This window comes from Mus pahari, chromosome 14 (assembly GCF_900095145.1).
Source record: "Mus pahari chromosome 14, PAHARI_EIJ_v1.1, whole genome shotgun sequence".
NCBI classification, from domain to species: Eukaryota; Metazoa; Chordata; class Mammalia; order Rodentia; family Muridae; genus Mus; species Mus pahari.
The window spans coordinates 71276901-71299169 of record NC_034603.1 but is presented as its reverse complement, the minus strand read 5'-3'; the positions used below and the strand labels follow the sequence as shown (position 1 = coordinate 71299169).

At 44.2% G+C, this 22269-nt stretch overlaps 1 protein-coding gene across 1 annotated transcript in view; it reads left to right on the top strand.

The window, feature by feature from the left end:
* Positions 1-22269, top strand: part of Nsf (N-ethylmaleimide sensitive factor, vesicle fusing ATPase) — a 131149-nt gene that overhangs the window by 51554 nt on the left and 57326 nt on the right. Inside the window, exon 9 of the mRNA XM_021211820.1 lies at positions 19704-19903. Coding sequence (XP_021067479.1) covers positions 19704-19903 — 200 coding nt within the window. The remainder of the gene's footprint in view (positions 1-19703; positions 19904-22269) is intronic.

The window sequence follows — 22269 nt, the reverse complement described above, 5'->3', positions numbered from 1 at the left end:
CATTTATCAGGTGAGTGAGGTGACTGAACAAATGACATTAATGGGAAGTCATCTGGAACTTTTCAGTTAGGCCTTTAGGGTAACTGTTACGGTTTTCCTGTGCGACGGGATCACTGGAAGGGACTGCTGAGTGGCCTGGGAGACCGTGGCGGCTGTTCATGTAGTTGTGTGGTATGCAGAGCCTTGGCTGGGACGGTACCCACAGGGATGGGAAGAGAAACAGCTGGGAGGCCTGGGAAGGCGAGGCTGGCAGAACTTGGTGATTAGGCCCCGTGGGTGTCCGTCTTGGAAGTGACACTGGATCTTGTGAGAAGATGTGGGAATAAGGAAGTCACAAGGTTCTAGATGTGGGGCAGTGGGAAGAGGCCATGACACATCTTCTCAACACTGAAAAGAGCAGGAAGCTGAGCTGGAGAAGATCTCCTGACAAGTGAATCTGGCCAGCATCAGCCTGCACATACTTAGGAATTAACAACACACTGGCACTGTCATGCCCTTAACGTGGCTTCTCTTACCTCCCTGCATCCCTTCCCATCCCCTTCGTGGGGGGCTGGTGGGGTTCTCAGGAGTCCGTCTTAGATTTCTCTTCTCTTCTTTATGTTCTCCCTGAGATGGATCCTGTCCACTTCCAAAGTATTAATTAATGTCTAGATGCTATAACCCTTAAATAAGTGGATCCTTTCTGTCCTGCTTTAGAGCCCAGGTTCTCACAGACCCAGTCTATTGGTTATGTCACCACTGTGTAATAAATCCTAGATTAAACGCCTTTCGCTGCAGCCTTCCTTCCCCACCATACTTCCACTTTGGAGGTGTGTCTCCTGGAGGTGTGATAGCTCGAAGCTGGGACCTCCTCTCTCCTCCTTTGCCTCTGCCCATTTCCAGTCAGTCATAGAACAGGCCTTTGGTGCTGCCCCTCAGTGTCTCAGGTGCACACTTCTCACACCTCACCTTGCTGCTCTTCCTTCAGGACTGTTGCCTGAATCACTGTGAGCGGCCCTGCTCTTCTCTAATCCATTCTCCACACTGGAACCAGAGTCGGGTGTTTTTTGGTTTTTTTTTTTTTTTAATAAAAGGGCAAGCCTGATCCTGCCATCCATGCTTCAAACTCCTTAGCAGCGCCCTGTAACTCCTTGCACAGTTTACAAGCCCTGAGTGTTCTGGCAGCTGCCAAACTTTCCTGCCTCATCTGGGCCTGCACCCCTCCCCCACACGCTGGGTTCCAGCCAGAGTGAGCTATTTTCAGTGCTTCTAATTTGCTGTGCTACCGTCTCTTCCCTCTGTATCTTGGGGCATGTTTTGACCATCGTTTCTTGACATCAGTTCTTGTTCATCCTTCAGGCCTCAGCTTTGATCTGACTTTTTGCAGACTGCCCTGGCCCTAGCGTGCTTCCTGTGCACCCCGAGTGTTCTTTTATGCACCGCTGCGTTGTGTTACGTTGCTTATCACATAGCCATATGTTTTCTAGAAATGAGTAAGTGCCAGTAGCTTGATTAATCTAGATGAAGTAGAACGCTTACAGTCTAGCTTGATTAATCTAGACTAAGTAGATCACTTACAGTCCTGCTCTCCCCTCAAGATGCTTTGGGTCCCTGTGGGAATAACACCACATTTGTATATCCCGGAGCAGTCCTGCATAAAGCATGGGCACACTGAGCCAGGTCCATGAGGAAGGCCATGTAGTAAAGCACACGTGCATAGATAGAACCCTATGCACGGTGAACCCTGTGCTTTGCAAGTCAGAAGAGATAGGATGGCTCTGGTTCCCCACTAAGTTTGAGGAGGTTCTCCTCCATTCCATTTTCATCTAGGAAAGACTTCTTGGATTCGTTCCAGGTGGGTCCAACTCCAGAAATGAGAAGGGGGCAGCTGGGCGTGGTGCCACAGGCCTTTAATCCCAGCACTTGGGAGGCAGAGGCAGGCGGATTTCTTAGTTCGAGGCCAGCCTGGTCTACAAAGTGAGTTCCAGGACAGCCAGGGCTACACAGAGAAACCCTGTCTCGAAAAACCAAAAAGAGAAAGGGGGGGGGGCAAGTTTCGTTTCCTTAGACACCGCTCAACTGCTATTGATTTATTTGGCGATGGCTTTTCATATGTGTGTTGGAGGTGGGGGGGTGTGTGTGTTAGAAGAACAGAGTTCAAGTGTCACAACATCTGCTCAGGGCAGGGAGGGCACAGCACACTAGCCATACGCACATCCATGCATTTGTAGTGTTACAGACTATAAAAGCAGTGCCATGTGCAGAGGAGAAAATAAGATCTCCGTTGTGTCTGCCCCAGTTCCTATCAGAAATAGTCCCTGTAACATCAGTGGGTGTTCTCAGACCCCTTCACGAATATTTATACACACATGAATATTTGGCTCTATCTACTCATGTATAGGTGGTTTTTCTTTCTTTCTTTTAAATAACTACTGTTCTGTGACTTCTTTTTTTTAAAAAAAATAATATATCTTGGTCTATTATTTTTCCATGATAAAACATGGATAGCATTTTATTTTATTTTATTTTTTTTAAAAAAGATAAATCCCATGAGAAAGGTTGTGTGTATGCATGCCCTTTAGTGGTTAGTCCGTAATCCTTGGGTACCACAGAAGGTTGGCTTAGAGTCCTCCTTTACCGCTTGTCACTTGTGTGACCCTGAGCCTAGAAGTGCTTCAGGGCACTAGCCCCCAAACTCTCTGAGCCATGTGTCCTTACCTACAAAAGCACTTCTTGTTAGGTGAAAACTTTCTAACCTGGTATCTTGCTTACACTCCATGGACTATACTTGCTATAACAACATTGGCAAACATTGTAGCTCTATAAAAGGCAAAAATGTATAAGCCAATCCCTTTAATCGGGTGTTGAGGTATTTCCTTTTCATCTTAAACTTTCCTTGCTGTTGAGAAAAGTTAACACCCGGGATTATCTTCTCAGGCTGTTTTGTAGTTACCCATTCTGAATAGTGTTTGTTGATGGGTAGTCAAGGGGACACTTGGCGGTCCTCTTCTGTTTGTGAACTCAAACTTGGGCTGATTTGTATTTGCTCTGTGTCACATTCTACCAGAGGACTGATAAATGCTCTATTGCTGCTATAAATCTTGTCAGTTCCTTCTAAGTGACACACTGGGCAGGAGAACAGTCGCTGATAGACGCAGTAGAGAATACAGTGCTGGAGAAAGAGAAGCAGAGGAAAGTATTAGTAGTCATGGTAACAAATGTCACCTAGAATTTAGCTGCTAGCTCAAAGAGTACCACCTCAACTCAATAAGAATGCCAAAAAGTTTCATACAGTTTGTTATTAGAGCAATCTACCTTTGATGTGTTTAATATGCTTATACTTTAAAAATGCCTACAAGGAACTTGTTTGTTTCCTAAAGAATTAACATGCGACTTGTATTTTGCCCCATGAAACCTGTGTGGTAGAGGGAGAGAACCAACTCCAGCAATTTTCTGTTACTGCCACATGTGCTTGCAAGTACGTGTGTGTGTGTGTGCGCGCGCGTGCGCGCGCGCGCGTGCATGCGCGCGCACACGCACCCACACTAAATAAGTGTTTAAAAGGAGAAAGAATTAACTTAGACGGGATGCAACGCTAGGGGAGGGAGCAGAGGAGGATTTAGACACATTAGACAGGTAAATCCCTCTACACACCATTTTATAAATATTGTGTAATTTGACCTTGAAAGAAGTGATTAAGGAATGTATCAAATGCTCAAAGATTTACTGTGACTCGAGTTCTGCAGCGCCACCTCTGGCTTTTGTTTTCTCTGTGAGTAAATCATAGTGTGGTCCTGTTCCCACTTCAGTGACTGAACACTGGTGCACACGCATCTTATACCTTAAGCTTCTGTGCCGCTAACATGTGTGCATATTCTAGTTTGCCTTGGATTTCTGTGATTTTTAAAGTGCTTTGTTTTTTAAAAAAAGATCTGTCTAGAATCCTGCAGTGAAAAGACTCTTAGTCGCAGAGCCTTTGACTGTCTGTGTATCATGACTAAGACAGACCCTTCATGAGGTTGCCGCCATCCCACGTGCTGTGTGACCTCTCACATCTCTCTCTGCTACCAAATGACGTGCCTTCCTTTGTGAATCTTACTTAGGTACCAGTCATGGCTGTGGTGTGCTTAGGAAAAGCAAGATAGAGGGTCAGGATTATCACCTGCATCAGAGATTCTCGACAACCACTCTTCTTTGTCTGGCTGTAGCAGGCTGACCACATGTGGTAGAAGGTGGCCATGGAAGTGGTGGGATGTTGAAGCTCTGTGTGTATCATGAGTGGGGATAGCTTCAGTGGGGTACTGTCAGTCTTTCGAGTGAGAGACCACAGTTTACAGCTGTAGTTCAACGACTGAGCCCTTCCCGTATTGTTTCTAAAAAGAAAATCATGTTTTTTACAAAAATAAAACAGGTTGAACTCATGTTGAAATAATTCTGCTCTTTGAAAATCATGAAAGAATTTGAAGAAAAACATGATTTGGTAAGACAGACAGAAATTGGACAAGAGACACTGTTTAGATTCATCATTTCTTTTTTTTTCTTTTAAAGATTTATTATTATCTGTAAGTACACTGTAGCTGTCTTCAGACACACCAGAAGAGGACATCAAATCTCATAGCAGATGGTTATGAGCCACCATGTGGTTGTTGGGATTTGAACACAGGACCTTTGGAAGAACAGTCAGTGCTCTTAACCGCTGAGCCATCTCTCCAGCCCTAGATTCATCACTTCTGTTATCTTCTCCAGACATGGTTTTGCCCTCTTGCTGGTAAACTCTTGTTTTTTGCTCTCAATCACGATTGGCAAGCTGTGGGATTTTTTTTCAAGTGGGTTGTCACCCATCTGGCATTATTTAATACTCCTCTCCGTGTCTGGGACGAAACCAGAAGTGGATGTGTGTGTGAAACACAGGTTTCAGCGCATCAGGGAGCTTTATCGTTGACTCAGATCTAGACTGTGTTAGGACGGGGACCTCGGAGATCTCTAGTCTAGCATGTCCTTAATTAGCAAGTTTTCCTATGAAGATGCACCCACAAGGGGTCCGCAGAACACCAGTCTGAGAAGGGCTGCTTTTCATTCTATACACTGGAGAATGCCTGGCTCCCAGGAGCCCGAACACCTTATTTAGACTTTTGTCCCAGGTAGGGAGAGTCTAGGCTGCCTTACCCCCAGTCTGGTTGCCCTGTAGGCTCCGTGACTCACACACGTAAATGGTCTGATTTATTGTTGGCTTTTTTAAAATTTCAGATTTCACAACTTGGTTGAGAAATTCTTGAGAGCTAGCCTGAGTCTTCCAGAGTCTATGGTTGATTCAGAGCCCCTTCCTGCCTCTGTCAATCACTGCGGGTTCCCTGCTGGGCCCAGAAAGTTTGGGGGGAGACGTAGTCATCGTCCCTTGCTTTTCGTGAATGATTTAGATCTCGACTCCTGAGCACATTAGGAGTGTATATTCAACACGGATCACTAGGAAGAAAAGTAAGAGGATAACTCTAAAAAGGAAAAAGGAACCTGGGGGGGTATCATTCTGTTAGTTTTTGTTATCTCTCTCTCTCTCTCTCTCTCTCTCTCTCTCTCTGTGTGGGGGTGTGTGTGTGTGTATGTGTATTTACACAATTTATTTAATTTCATAACTGGTTTTCTGCCTACACAAGTTTACTTTTTAAAAACTAGGTGACACTCCATTTCATAAAATGATCATACCATCATTTATTTAATCAGTTCCCTATAATCTTTTGAGCTTTTCATGATTATATGCCTCGTATGCCAAGCATCCCCGGAGCTATATATTGCTGCCTAACCATAGTTCTTTCAAATAAATTCCTGAAAGTGGAAATGCTGAATCAGAGATCATTAATAATTATACCCATTTTTGTTATGCCAAAAGTTAGCCTTCCTTTTTATGTATTATCACCACCACCACCACCACCACCATCATCATCATCATCATCACTATAGGTTTTTCAGGACAGGTTCCAGGCTGACTTAGAATTCATGACAATACTTCTGCTTCAGTTTCTTGAGGGCTGAGAATATAGGCTGATGCCTCTGGGCTAACTTTAGATGTCTTTTTTTTTTTTTTTTTCATCAGAACGTCTTATAAATGAAGACACTATGGAAGGGCACTAGAAAAGAAGGACTGATGTTAAAAGTGTCACAGGGAACTGATGGACAGTGTGGGGCACTGGGTTGGTTTGCAATTTACTCTTGGGCCTCCCTCATCCCTGTAGAGGGGAGGGAGAGCAGGCATCAGAACGTTGTGGCTGTGGAAGCCGCACATACAAGCTCTGCCCGGGAGGGTGCTGTGTGTGCTCATTCCAAGGACAGCTTGGCTCTCTTCGGAAGAATTACCACACAGACGTGTCCCACATAGGAGTAGTTCTTTCCCTCTGGCTTCTCGCAGCATTTTAAAAGTTTGTTTCCTATAGTTGTATCTTTGATTCTTAATATAGAATTACTTCTAACACAGACTATCTTGTGTCCCTTAGCACAGTTCTTGATTATGTACTAGAGCGGTGGTTCTAAACCTTCCTAATGCTGTGAACCTGTAATACAGTTCCTCATGCTATGGTGACCCCCTAACCACAAAACTATTTCATTGCTCCTTCGTAACTGTAATTTTGCTACTGTTAAGAATTGTAATATATCTGACATGTGATCCCCAAAGGGCTTGTGACCCACAGGCTGAGAACCACTGTACTGGCGCCTTAAAATCAAAATGCGGTTAAGCCTTCGGAGATACATACTGGCAGATCAGCAGCTACAGATGCTGTTCACTCAATGCCAAATTTAAAACAAGGCACATGGCATTAGAGTGGAAACTTTTTACACACTTCAGTATCAGATTTGTACTATCATAATATCTATATAAACAATGTTTCCATTTAATTGTTTAATATCACATTCCTATACTACAGCCAAAAGAAAGGCACCACCTATCAGTGGTTATAATCACAGTGTAAATGTGGACGTATCTGAATGCATCTCTACTTCTTAACAACCTAGTAAGTATTGATAACACAGCTCAGAGGTGGTTTAACAATGCCACATCCCAGATGTTTCTTTTCTATTAATTTTCACAAAACAAATTTGCTATCTGTCGAGCTTGCTAGTCCCACTCTTACCATACATTATCATCTGTAAACATCTAAAAGCTTTGTGTTGTGAAATAAGGGCTGATAAACACAGGCATGTTACCACAGCAAATCATGTCCATAGAAACAGGTTATTATTTGAAAGTGTCTCTGGATGTGAAGGTCCTAGCTTGTCTCCTTGTCTGTCTTCTCCCTTCTCCCTCCATTCATTGTGGAAGTGCAAAGCTGCATTAGCTTAAGTCAGTTAATAGTGGTTGTTCCCAGAAAATAACCCTTCCTAATTTAACAGACGGACATCTCCAAGCCTGTCACTCTACTGCCTTTTGTATTTAAAATGGGTACGGCTCAGCGTTGAGGACCTGTTTGTGCTTTACTCCGACACTACTAATGCAGTATGCATACAGAACAGTGCTTTGATGTGAATTTATCTAATGAAAAACACATGCACCTTTTCCACCCCCTTTACCACCCAGTGACCAATCAGAGTGCAGGTCAAACAGGTGAAGTTTAACAGTTCCATCTGAATTGACTTAGAAAATACTTAAAATAGGGGTCAGGGAGATGATTCATTTGGTCAAGTGTTTGCCAAACAAGCATGGGAACTTCAGTTGAGTCCCCAACCCTTGTGCAAAAGCTGGGTGCAGTCTCTGTAACCCCACTGCTAGGGGTAAGGGTTAAAGACAGGTCGGTAACTGGGGTTCAGTATCTAGTCACTATAGCCACATACATCAGTAAGTTACAGATTCAGAGAGAGACCCTGTCCCAAAAGATAAGGTAGTGAGCTAGAGAGATGGCTCAGTGGTTAAGGAAGCTTGCTGGTCTCAGAGAGGACCTGGGTTCAGTCCCAGTCCAGTTCGGTACCAGTATGGCAGCTTATAGCTGTAATTCAGTTCCAGGAGAGTCTGACACCCTCTTCTGAACTCTTCAGGTCCCAGGCACACGGAGAGTGCTCATACATACATGTAGACAAACACATTCATACACATAAAATAAATAAATCTCCAAAACAAGGTAGAGAGTGACAAAAGCAAGCACCCACTGAGACCCAAAACAACTCTTCCTCCATCAGGTTGCTTGCGCTGAGTCTTTGGTCACTAGGACGTGGTCCTGGAACACTTCAGATCCCTATGGCACTAGCTAGCCCCATCACAGACTGTCAGCTTTGAGTGACCTCCACACTGCACCGGGTCCCCAAGCTCAGCTAGACTACACACCTGCCTTGGGTTAGAATCGTCTCCGATTTTCCTGAGTGACTTCTGCCTCTCCAGGTGACAGTTCCTAGGTTAGGGTGAGACATGTCTGTGATCAGCTCTGGTTTCCTTGATACCACAGAGGAGAACATGCCTCCTTTTTCCTCATGAAACTTCTTGAAGTCTGTGAAGAAAGCAATTCTACTGACCTCAGCTCTCCTTGGAGCCATTGTTTCTCCAAGGCTCATTTTCCAGGTGGGTTGGTTCCGCAGCCTTCTGGAGTCTCATTTTAGCCCTTTATCCCACATATCTGAACTTTTTAAAAAGTGTCTGTTCATAGTTACTTTAAACTGGGTACCCAGGGTTCAGTGGAGTACTGCGATTGTGGGTCTGTTAGCCATAAGCACCATCCTTTAGTGAAAACATCAGTCTTCCAGTGCAAGCTGAGACTATCTTAACTTTGAGACAACCTCGGTCTGCCTTCACTCCTATTGAATTTACACCTGATCATTTGGTCTCCTTAGACTTGCTCAATCACCTACAACTGTCCAAGGACAAGAAATGTATTCTTACCAGTTTGTGATTTAGTTGGGGCCACAGAACATAGACACTCAGTGAAATAAAACCTCAAGGATGCTTAGGTAACTGGGTCCATTCTCAGTTGTCCTCTGGCTCGCTTTTAGAGACATGTAGGGGCACATGTTAAATACTCACCTACCCCAGGTCCCCTCCAGACGTCATGAGTTTCCGTTTCTTGGAGTGATGCCCAGAAATAGGCATTTAAATAAACCCTGTAGGACCTTGATACATTGTTTTGAGAGTTGCTACTGTAATTATTGAAGAATTAAACCAAAAGACATGGCCAAAGTCAGATAGTCTTAATTAAGGGATTTTTTTTTTTTGATAGCCTAGGCTAGCCTTAAATACACTTGTTAAGCCCAGGTTGGCCTTGAACTCACTTCAGTCTTCAGTCCCCCAAGTGCTAGAGTTACAGACAGGTACCACCATGCCTGGCTTACGGCTGTGATTTCTGAGGAACAGAAGAACATAAACTAGACTAGAGGTTCCCTGCGAAGGGAAGAAAGCCATGCATTGTCTGCAGAGCAGTGTATTTCGGCTGAAGCAGAAGGGCCAACCCGCGGCTGCTGGAACCCGAAAGCACAGGATGCCAGGTGACAGCAAGGCAGGACCTGCTACAGAAGCAGCATGATCTCCGTCATCAAGAATTCGTGAAATACCAGGCAACACCCTAGGAGGGAGTGTAGAAGGGTGGGGGTGTCAGCGAAGATTAGTTGGGAGTGTTGCTCCACACGTCCCATCTCTCGTTCTGGGCTATCTGATGAGAAGATCTATATGAATTTCAGTTGACTAATTTGGATATCGACCAGTCAGGTGGCAGACAGCTAGCACAGCTGCTCCGTGCTCAGACATGGGTCGTTTTCAGATACTCGCCCTGGAGCTCACTACACTGCATTCCTTGCCTAAACCAAAGGATGTCAAGAGACTGGGGTCCGCACCCGAGTGGGCTTCGTCTCGAACGTCTCCTCAAGGGTTTAGAAAGTATGGAGTGTAGCGGGTGACCCACCTTCCACGCTCAAAGTTGATGGAAGCCATGCTCCAAGCCCTTCCTGCGTGGCTAGAAAAAAAGCAAAGTGGTGCTGGAGTGGTCAGTCTAAGGCGTGGGCCTGGGTTCGGTCCCCAGCACTCTTACCCTGCAGCTCACAATGGCCTGTAACTCCCACTCCCTGGATCTAAAGCCCTCTCCTCCCCTCCACCAGCCCTGCTCTCACATACACAGGAATAACACACACACACAATTGAATCTCGCTTGCTGTGGTGGCACGCACCTTTAATCTCAGCGCTGGGGAGGTGGAGCTCTGTGAGTTCGAGGCCATCCTGGTCTCTGTGAGGCATTCCAGAACCACCAGGACTATAGATAGACCCTGTCTCAAAATGAACAGTATAAATAAGTAAATCTTAAATTTAAAAAAAAAAAAAAAAAGCCTGTGTCCTAACATAAGCATTCTGTACTCTGAAAAGAGGGATCTAAGCAGAACTAGTACTTGTTAGTTTCAGTTAATACTTTTCAGAAATGCAGGCTGAAATTATGAAAACCTAGAGAGATCAAATACTAGCAGTAGCTAGAACCGTACCAGCTATTGCGTGTACAAGTCCATGCACTCTTCAGTGTTAGGCATTCAGACCTGGTTTGCACAACTGCTTAGAGAAGCGTGCGAGACCTGTGACGATGTCCCGACTTGCACTGACCTGGAGAGACTCATCCTTGGCAGGCAGTGTTGTCTGTGTCTGAGCTGGAAGCCACTGGGATTCCCCTTTTAAGTATCACTGATCATACCTCTCCTGCCCCCACCCCTGAAATGACTTAGGCACTCCTAGCCCAATGCTAATTTGATAGAGATCGGTTCTAACTTATTGACATCTTGACAATGAGTTTCCCCCTTTGAATATATGCAATTTTGCTGACAGTTTTTCTTGATGCAGTTGGCCTCTGGTGACATCTAGGAAAAAAAAAAATCAACAACAACAACAACAGTTGTTTAACTCACATTGAGAAAGAAAAGCTTGGCAAACACAAGGTATCTCATGTTGGACAGTATTTTCAAAGATTATAAACAGCAAGTGTTTCTGTTTATCCCTTGGGTTGCAGAACTAAGGCTATGTAACTTTTATAATGCTATTTTAAGAAAATGATAACAAATTTATTAGATACCCTATAAATAATTTTGTGCACTACTTTCACCAGTGGGGCTGGTGATGCCTGTCACTGTGGTAAAGGCCTGTTCTGTGCAGACTTTTAGATCTCTGTGTAATATCCACCTTAACATCTCTTGATGTGTGCACCATCAGAAATTTTACAGGTCATGTGCATGGCTGTGTCTCTGGGTGTCCTGGTTTTATATGTTGTGGAAGGATTGTTGATTCAGCTAAGAGACTCATAGTTAAGAGGGGGGAAATAATGCATTGCTGGTTCCCCCAAAGTTATCTACTTTGGGGCAAATACTGAGAAATTGCTCTTGTGCTTCCCAGCAGAACGAGGTACTGTCATCTGAGTGCACGCAGAACAGAATGTTCCCCTAAGACCCAGTGTCAGCTTTCTTTCAGACTTTAAGAGGGCTGCAGTTGGGGAAACGAAGGCCATGGAACAGAAACCTACTTCAGATAAATGGGAGCAAAAAGGGGACGTACAAGTGGTGTTGATCTTCGTGCTGGCCTGGCTTTTACAGAGGGAGCTACGTGTTGACTCTACGTGGGCTTAGAAAACTTGAGAATTGGCAAACTGGTCTCTGCTCGAGGCGCAGAGATGCGAAAGAATCGATCCTGACAGTCCATCTGGAAGATCAGCTAGCACTGTGGGACATCCTGACCTCACTAAACCGCTAGCTGAGAAGTTATGATGTGGCGTAGGCACTGCTGTGCTCACTTGGGGGCTTGAGCTCCACCAGTGGAACAGACACTGACATTCTCGGCATTCCAAGGCCACAGTAGCACTAGAGAAGGTTTGAAGGCCCAACACGGACACCTCGTCACTCTAGAAGTAATCAACTGAAGCAAAGTAGCCATTTATTTTGAGCTTTACAGTTGCGGTCGCATGTAATGCGATTTAATCCTTAAGTGGCAGCTGAAGGTCTGGTTCTGCCTCACAATTCGTCCATAGCCAGATGATAAAAACGAGCTAAGGTTGCTCAGCAGCAGATACACAGGCGTCGTCACTGGGTATCGGCGGAGCTTTCTGTCAGGCTTGATCATCACACTGAGCTTCAGCCTACTGTTGTGAGTCCCACCTGCTAAGGAAGACCGGGATCTTAATGTGGACAAGCAGATGCCAGCATTGCTGCTGTGTGCACACTTGTGGATGTGGGCATATGTGCACATGTGTGTGGAAGCCGAAGGCCAGTGCCAGCTGTCCTTCTTAGCACTTTCTCTTTTTTTTTTTTCAATTTTTCCTTTATTTTTGAGATTATAATTACATGACTTTTCCCTTCTCTTTCCTCTCTAGAACCCCCACTTTTTTAGAACCCCCACTTTTTTCAAACTGCTACTTTTAAACAATATATTTAGCACAAAAGAATGCCCATTATTCTAAGACTACTTCTATTGTTCCTTTTGTTATTAAATGTGTTTTCCTTTATGAAACAATGGTCATATTTTATATTTATTTACTTTTGAGACAAGGTCTTACTGTGCCATCATGGCTGTCCTAGAACTTACAATATAGACCAAGCTGGCTTTGAACTCCTAAAGATCCACCTGTCTTTGCCTCCTGGGTCCTGGGATAGAAGGCACACATGTCTTTTTTTTTTTTTTTTAAAGAAATCTTGAGCTGACAAAATTTAAAACAAACAAGCAAAAACCTTAAACAACACAATTAGAGCGTTTCTCCCCAGTTTTGGGGGAGGGGGCTCTTGTTTATGGGAAGTTGTTTTGTTTTGTAGGTGTGGTTATTGTTTTGAGTCTTAGTATCACTACATGGCCCAGGACAGCCTAGAACTCTATTAATATTTATTATTATTATCATTATTACTACTACTACTACAACATTTATTCTGTGTGCATGTATGTTCATGTATGTGCATGTGCACGTGCCGTAGCACACATGTGGAGGTCAGAGGATAACTTACAGGAGCTGGTTCTCTCCTACAATGTGGGTCCAACTCAAGTCATCAGCCTTGCAGGTGAACATTGTTATTCCCTGAACTCACACCAACCTGCTCTGGTACTTGCCATCTTCCTGCCTCTGCCCTCTGAGCGCCTGTGGTGTGCACCACCACACCTGGTCCTCACTTCTTTTAAAACATGTTTGGCTTGGTTTTGTAGATTGAGAAGTCCGAGTCTCAGAACTGACTAGAAAAATCCGTGCATAATAATTTTTCTTTTCTTTTCTTTTTTCTTTTTCTTTTTCTTTTTTTTTCTTTTTTTCGAGACAGGGTTTCTCTGTATAGCCTTGGCTGTCCTGGAACTCACTTTGTAGACCAGGCTGGCCTCGAACTCAGAAATCCACCTGCCTCTGCCTCCCGAGTGCTGGGATTAAAGGCGTGTGCCACCACGCCCGGCTTGCATAATAATTTTTAATGTTCTCTAGAAATCTTGATTTATTTCCTATTTAGTTCAGTCAACCATCAAGCCTTTCTTTCACCTAAACAAACCATACTGTCAGTCTCCTTGACAAATATCTTTTGAGAAATGTCATTAAGATGCAGCTTTGTGCTGCAGACTCCAGGAGATGTCTAGAAATGCTTTATTTTAAGGGATCTGGAATGGGTACCACTCAGTTTAGGTTCTTTTTAGACAGTCTCTCAGTGTCTCATCACTCAAATCCTTACTAAAGCAGCAAGTGATGGTTCGCTGTGTGGTGGTTTGAATGAAAATGGCCCCCAGCGGTTCGGAAGGAATGGCACTATTGGGAGGTGTGGCCTTGTTGGAGTAAGTGTGTCACTTCGTGGTGTCCCTTTAAACACCATAAAATCCCTAAGACAAGCTGTTTATTTGGTATCTTGCATAATTTGTATCTTCGTAATAGCTCGTGCATGTGTGTCAGTGAAGGTTAGTACATCGTCTACAGTTTGGATAACAAAATAAGTGTGAAGGTGGCCATGCTGGAGAGGAGCAAGCAGGAGAGACCAGCAAACGCTGAGTACATCACTTGCCCCTAAGTGTGGTCTCCACTGTGGTTTAGTTATCTGAGTGTTGATGGCAATGTCACCATCCTTGTTACATGGTTTTATCCACTGAGCTTCTCTCTTGGTCTATCTCAAACACACACTTGTTGATTATAACCAAGACTGCATTACCAGCAACCATTTTAGAGGACCTCAGATTTGAGCTTCCTGACATCTTCTTTTTAACTTTGTCTTCTCTTTTCTTGTAGCACACACACACACACACACACACACACACGCACACACGCACTCACACGTGCATGCACATACCCCTTCCCAACTCTAGTAAGTTAGATTCCAGTGGAGCCTCAGTTCTTCCCCGGCATTAGCTGCCCTCTCCCTCTTTATGAAGCTTATGTAGCACGATTTAACAGAATCACTCTCTCTCTCTCTCTCTCTCTCTCTCTCTCTCTCTCTCTCTCTCTCTCTCTCTCNCTCTCTCTCTCTCTCTCTCTCTCTCTCTCTCTCTCTCTCTCTCTCTCTCTCTCTCTCTCCAAAAGCCTCACTCCTTAGTCAAAGTCTCAGATGTTCCTCAGCCTGCGAGCCTATGCCAGCATCTGGCTGCTAAGTTTGACTTAGAAAAAACCTACACTTGTGGTGTTGGGATCTCACTTTGAATCTAGGCTCTGTGCCTCAGGTGGTCCCTGGGTGGCTTGTTCCTGTGGTTCCCTGGCTCGGGCAATGTCCTCTCCTGGTCTCTAAGATGACTAGCTCTTTTCTGTTCTCTCAAGCTCCTAACACAGCTTCCTCCAGCCTTCTGTCTCCACCTAGCATCTTTATTTCACTGACAACACAGAAGCTCTCAGAAGAGGTTTTCCCTATCTTCTGTGGTGTGTGCTATCTGCTGAGTGAGGGACCTGACACAGTACCCGAGCTCCATTTACTCCTATAGTCAACGTAACCAGGCCTAGAGATGGAGCTGGGTAGTGTACAGGCCCTGGCCTGGATCTTCCCCAGATGTATATGCACATACAATAAACGTAACTAAGCTATAAATGTAGGAGCCTACTTTCCTAAGTTAGAGAATAAGGAGAAAAATGGGAATCGCTTGGAGACAAAAGTTAAAGCCTCAAAGTTGATGGAGATGAAAAAAAAGCTGAAATTAAGCATGGATTTGCTTTTTGTTTTCTTTCTTCTTTCTTTTTCTCTTTGACAGCTTTGTGTTCTGCTCGAGATCACTACTCTCTCTTGCAGACCAAAGTCCAGTCCTTAGGAATTACACATCACTTCAGTCATTTACCCAGGTTCCCCTTGATCCCCATGGTTATGATCTTAGCCCTCTGACTCTAAAGACAGAGCCTGCTGGTGCTGGAAGCATAGATTTTTCTCATCTTATGATGTTTTGCTGGTATTTTGAGACAGGGACAGGGTCGGTCTCTCTCTCTCTCTCTCTCTCTCTCTCTCTCTCTCTCTCTCTCCCAGGATGGCTTTGAACTCACAGAGCTCCTCCCCCTGCCTCTGCTTCCCAAGTGCTGGGATTAAAAGAGTGTGACACCACACCTGGCTTATCTCTCACACTTTTGGTTGGGAAGTTAGGTAATAGGACAGAGTTATAAAATACATTGACTTTAAATGGATGTGGTGCTGTTATTTACTCCAAGATGGTAATCTTTAAGATGCAGATTGTGTTGGGAAAAAGGAGGCATGCCTAGGACATGAAAGCTTGGGGCTCTTATGTCAGTTTAGGCGAAATTTGTGTTTAAGGAACTAAGAATGGCCACCTTGCCTAACATCCTTGTCACTTACATAGCTGTATACAACAGAGAGGCTAGTGCAGGATGACCCGAGTCTCATGCCGAGCCAGCTTACGGTGGTACCCGTCTGCTCAGGCTCACTTCTTCCTTCCTCACATTCTTCCCATTTCTTTTGTTTTGCTTTTTCCCAAAACCTTTCTATGATGCCCAGAACCCCTTTCTAATCCCTTAGTTTTGATGGCTTGGCACACTCCTGATTCCCTCAGTTAACAGACTCCAGGAGATGTGGCCTCAGAATTCTTCCCCAATTCCTTAACTAGTTTCAAAAGGAGATCCATCCTGACAAGTTGTCTCCAATATCCTGCCTGTAATGAGCTGTTTTCCTCCTGGCCCCAAGCTCCTGGAATAACGACTCAGACTCAAAATATACTTATAGATACCCAGGTCATATAGTTGGATAGCTAATAACCCACTAATCTACATTCTGCCACGTGGCTGGTTACATCTGCTCATGTACCAAGTGTCTGTCCTCCTCACATCTTCCCCATCCCCACCGCACCCCCGTGACTCTCCCCTCATATTGCTCTATCCCTCTCTGCCTCTGGCCCCCTTAGTCTCTCTCCATGGTATCATTTTCCTTCCCACTGCCCAAGCACAGCCCCTGTGCATCCCTCTAGGGCAGACTCAGGATCTCTTTGTTCCTGGGTCCACGCCTCATTTTTCCAATATCACCTCAGCAAAATCAGTCTTTCTTGGGTAGATGCCAAAGACGTTTCCTGCATTTCACCGATCCGTCAGGGTGTAGTTTAGATGCCTGCCTTCCGGCTTTCCATGCAGGTAGGAACCGCTCTTTGCACGTCTTGTGTCCTTAACACCTCCCTCTGTGCTTCATCCCAACAGGAGCTTAATACAGGTTTGTACTGAATGGAATCAGTAGTTATGATTCACTGAAAATTAGAGGCCAGTGCTGATTTAATAAGCCAGGAAAGACTGTAATAACAGTAATAGCAAGGCCTCACTTCCACTACTTATTCACACAACCGAGTCTTTTATGGGGCTGGGTTGTGGAATCTTGTCAGTGCGCATTTCTTTGATATGCTAGGAAGGATGCTCATCCTGATACTGACTCGAAGCTGCTAAGACACCCCGCTGATGTTTCTCCAACTGTATTGTCATTTCAAAGATAACATATGATGCATCTCATAAGCGCACACGGCAGCTTTTTCTCTTAATTTTCATGGCAATATTTTGTGAACTATTTATAAGATCTGAGTTAGTTTAATTCAAACTACATTAAACTAAGCATTTTCCACTTACAAAAGCAGAATTGCAAAGTTCAGATTCTACTATTCGTGAGCAGTTTGTTTTGATAATCAGAAAAGGCTTAGACCCTGCAAATAGGCCAAGCATGCACGTGTGCGCACACACACACACACACACACACACAAATCTTTTACAGATTTAAATTAGTTCAGTAGTGAGACCCATAAATTAAAGGGTTCAAGTAATTTTGAAAAATAGATTCTTCTCCCCCAGACTCTGAATTTTGGAGAAAAGAAATCTAGAATTTACCTGTTTGCCCCACCCCCACCCCCCACTTCATTTTTGAGTGCATGCTATGTATTGGCTAAACATTCTGCTCGTTCAGTTGTGATTCAAGATCAATAAAACAGTATTTCCCCTTAAACAGCACATCACCTCAGAGAGAAGGTAGATAAACAAATGACTGAAATAGAACCCTCTGAGATGAGAAAGGGAGACTCCTTTGAGAGCCATGGTTGAGGTTAGGAATGGATGTGGCGGCCAGCCACTGTGGCTGGTGAAGCCGAGAGCCGCCGGAAGGTCACAACCGATAGATAATCTCTCTTTTAAATATGTGGAGTGGGAATCTAGGTCATCTCCGAGAGTCAGAGGCATGAGGTAGCTCTTGAGGAGAACTGAGTATTTCAATAATTCATAAGGAGAATTAGAAAAGAGATAACAAAGGCGAGAAGGAGAGGCGTGTGAGAGCATGAGAGTAAAGCAAAGCCCCACGCTCGTGTGTGAGCTGATCTGGAATTGGAGAGTGTGGGGGAGGAGGCGCCGTCAGTCAGCACACTGCTGTAATTTGCTCCAGCTCTGCTCTATGGCCATATTGTGCTCAGGACTCACAGGGCAGGGATAACAGAAGACATGAAGAGCCTTTCCAAGAAAGTATGGCCTAGCCGGGGAGGGGTCTCATTAAGAGGAGATTGACAAACTTGGAGGGAGTCTAGCTGAGATGAGGATGGGCCTTGACTCTGGGTCCTCTGCAAACCTTGCTGCTCTGCTCTTGCTCCTTCTCCTCCTCCTGCTCCTCCCCCTCCTCCTCCTCCTCCTCTTCCTCCTCCTGCTCTTCATGTTTATTTATCTTTATTTTATGCATATGAGGGTTTTGCCTGCGTGTATGTAGGTGGGTGTACCATGTACATGCCTGAAGAGGGCATTGAATCCCCTGGAACTGGAGTTACAGATAGTTGTGAGTTGCCATGAGGGCACAGGCAACTGAACGCAGATCCTCTAGAGGGGAAGCCAGTGCTGTTAACCACTGATCTCCTCACTCAGCTTCTTGCACTTCAGTCAGCTGCATATGGTCAAATGGTAACTGCTGGCTTGAAGAGGAAGTTTCCAAAGCCTGGTCGTCCTGAAGACTTGGATATGGGCTGTGATTGGTGGAACCAACCTCCAGGAGAAGAGCCAGCCTTACCCATAATGCAGTACAAACCTGCTTGAGGGCTGGGCTAAAGGTCAAAGACATTATTATACTGCCTATGGTTCTTGGGCAGAGCTTTACTCTGTGATGAAAAAGGATGCCCTTATGAGTTCCACTGAAGTTCTCTTTCTGCCTACAAGCTTAACCAGGAGTACAGATCTCATTGTTTTCAAGAATTTTTAATGTGTCTTTTCTTGACATAGTGATGTTACCTTTGGATGTCACTGACAACCCAAAGGCTCTCCCTCCTCCTCAGAGTCTTGCTTCTGGCAGGTAGTCGTGTCTTGTGATTTCTTCCACCTGTTGTCAATGGTACCATTGTACTTTCCCCCTTACAGAAAGAATCTCTAAGACTTGAATTTCAGATAAGGACAAGTCGTTTTCACAACAGCACCCTGTGTGTTGCATTTCCAGTTTCTTCACCTGTAGTTACGAGAGTAACACTGAAGTCTAGTGCTTAGTTACTGCAAAGAGTGCTCTGACAGTGTAGTGTAAAAGAAGATCATACTCAACAGAAGCCATGGACTATAGCAGTGACCTGGTGAAGGTCAGTGTCCCCAGAAGAGTGAAGAAAAGTCACAGGTCCTCTTCATCTTAAGAAATGGAACACACTGTCCTATAGAGTAGCCCAGAGACACTCCAGGGAGCCCGGATCAGCAGTCTTGCTAATTTGGCTTGTTAGTGGCAAGTAATTGAAAACTATTTTTGAACCTTCATTTCCATCTGGGTGACCCTAAAAAGTCATACCCACTTATCATGTGACATTTGTCACTGAAGACGTCTATCCGTATTTGTAAAATTGTTGCCATCAATCTAGACCATGGAACTCTCCTGTTGCTGGCCAGCCAGCCCAGGCACACTTGCTGCTTCTTCAAGTGTGTTTCCATTCGTTGACGTATTATCTTGTAACTAAGATGTAGTTCTCATAGCCTGCTGGATTGTAATAGATGCATTTTCCACTAGAATTTCTCCAAGGCAGACACTCCTCCTGATCTCAAGAGAAAATAAAGCAAGTAATAATTCCTAGTTAGATATTGGGTCCAAGAGGCACTTTCAGAGTAAAGGTGTTCATTCTAAGTGATAAAGAGGATTTCAAACATCTGTAACTTGCAGCTTCCCTTCTCCCTTCAAGTATAGCAGCACACAGGCCTGGCTTCTGTTTAAAACACCTAAGAGGTTTGATTGTTTCATCCTTGTCTACTGACAGCACTTGGATATTACTGTGTGTACTGGACATGGGTGGTCTGTGCTACGGGGCATGTGAAGAAGGCAGGCCTTCCTTCAGATGTCTTCCAGGATTGCAGTGAGCCGGGGTAAGACTGTCTCTTCTTCCTTTTTAGGTTGCAAACATGTTAAAGGCATCCTGTTATACGGACCCCCTGGTTGTGGTAAAACTCTCTTGGCTCGACAGATTGGCAAGATGCTGAATGCGAGAGAGCCCAAGGTGGTCAATGGGCCAGAAATCCTTAACAAGTATGTGGGAGAATCGGAGGCTAACATTCGTAAACTCTTTGCTGATGCTGAAGAGGAGCAAAGGAGGGTATGTGGACATAAGACTAACTTACTGAAACTTTAGTATGGCTTACATGCAGAGTGATGACCAGAGACATGGAGTTCACTTGTTACTGTGATCTGTATTTTGATCTATAGATCTACAACTTGCAGGTAAAATACAGTTGCTATCAATAATTATGTGCAGAATTTCCCTAGAGCATTGGCTCTCAACTTTCCTGTCTTAGTCAGGGTTTCTATTCCTGCACAAAACACCAAGACCAAGAAGCAAGCTGGGGAGGAAAGGGTTTATTCAGCTTACACCTCCAAACTGCTGTTCATCACCAAAGGATGTCAGGACTGGAACTCAAGCAGGTCAGGAAGCAGGAGCTGATGCAGAGGCCATGGAGGGATGTTACTTACTGGCTTGCTTCCCTTGGCTTGCTCAGCCTGCTTTCTTATAGAACCCAAGACTACCAGCCCAGGGATGGCACCACCCACAATGGGCTGGGCCCTCCCACCCTTGATCACTAACTAAGAAAATGCCTTACAGCTGGATATCATGGAAGCATTTCCTCAAGGGAGGCTCCTTTCTCTGTAATAACTCCTGCTTGTGTCAAGTTGACACATAAAACCAGCCAGTACACTTCCTAACACTGTAACCCTTTAACGTAGCCTCTCATAATGTGATGAACCCCCAACCACAAAATTATTTTTGCTACTTCATAACTATAATTTTGCTACTGTTATGAATTGTAGTGTAATATCTGTGTTTTCTGATGGTCTTAGGTGACACCTATGTGAAAGGGTTATCGACCTCCCATAGGGGTCATGAACCAAAGCTTGAGATCCTGTGCCCTAGAGGTTATATGGTGTTGGCATGATTTGAAATGCTACTATACACATGTTCAAAGACAGACTGAATACACTTTCAAGTGGTGCTTTTGGACCGCATTGTTTCCAGACACTTGAGCTCAGTTTGTCTTTGGGGAAGGGGGGAAGTTAAGTCCATGAATAGACTTTAGGAATTTTCTGTGTCAAATTCCACATGAAGTAGAATACCTTCAGCACCTGGAATCAGCTCAGTTGTGTATCTTTTAAATTATAGCATTACCAATTATTCCCACCTATAATGACATGGAAGAATGTGGATGTTATTTGGAGCTCCAGAGATCATATTTACACTGACTGTGAGTTTAAAAACTCAAAAGCTAGGAGGCTGGAGAGATGGCTCAGTGATTAAGAGCACTTACTGTTCTTCCAGAGGACCCAGGTTCAATTCCCAGTATTCATATAGCAGCTCATAGTTATCCATAACTCCAATTTCAAGTACTCTGATGTCCTCTTCTGTTCTTCTGTGGTACTAGGCACACATATACACTTAAATACATGCAAGCAACATATTCATACACATAATATAAAAGAAGTAAGTCTAAAAAAAAAAAAAAAAAAAAAACCTCAAAAGCTGGATTTGGACCTTAGGTGGGGAAAATTATTTGAAAACCAGACCAAGTTTCTTAACTGTGACAGCTGTTTCATGTGTCATCTTGACCGGGTCATAAGTTGCCCAGATGTTTAACTGTACACCCTGGGTGTATTTGTAAAAGTGTTTCTGGGTAAAATTAACTTTGAGTAGGTAAGCTGAGTAAAGTGGATTGTCCTTTCAGTGTGACCTCATCCAGTCAGAGGCCACCTGGCTTCTTCTAAACAGAAACAAAGGAGCTAGAAGCCACAGAATGACATTTTAAGAACCTGAGAGAAAAATCAAGTTTTTAAATTTTTCATATGAGATATAGGGGTGCCGTTCCATGATGGAGCACTGTGTGAGGCCCTAGGTTCCGTCCCCAGCGCTGCAAAAATAAATGACTGAATCTCTCATTCACTTTAGCATCTGAATGGAGTTCTGTGTCCTACTGTGAAGCGGTTGAGGAGTGTTCTTCCCTGTTCATTTTTTTTTTTTCCTGCATATGGCCAAGAATGACGTCAGGGGGATTTGTCCATCATTTGTCACATAACTGCAGCATCCTTCCTCTCACAGTGGTTGCCATTACAACCACCTTGAACTCGGGTGGAAATAATTGCTGATGCTGGGATTTCAAAGATGGTAAAATAGCATAATACATCTTAGAGCTAAGAAAAAGTCTGGTGGATGTATGTGGTTATGGAAAGGTAAAATGAGCTTTAGTGTATTTTAAGAATTCATTTTTCTTTTTGTTCTTTGGAAACTTAGAAAAAAGGAAAAGCATGAGGCAGCAGTCCCTATAAATAGTTGCAACTGCTTTTTTTTTTTTTTTAAATGAGAATAGGGAACAAAATGCCCATGAAACAAGTTACAGAGACAAAGTTTGGCGCTAAGGCAAAAGGATGGACTATCCAAAGACTACCCCACCTGGGGATCCATCCCATCATCAGCCA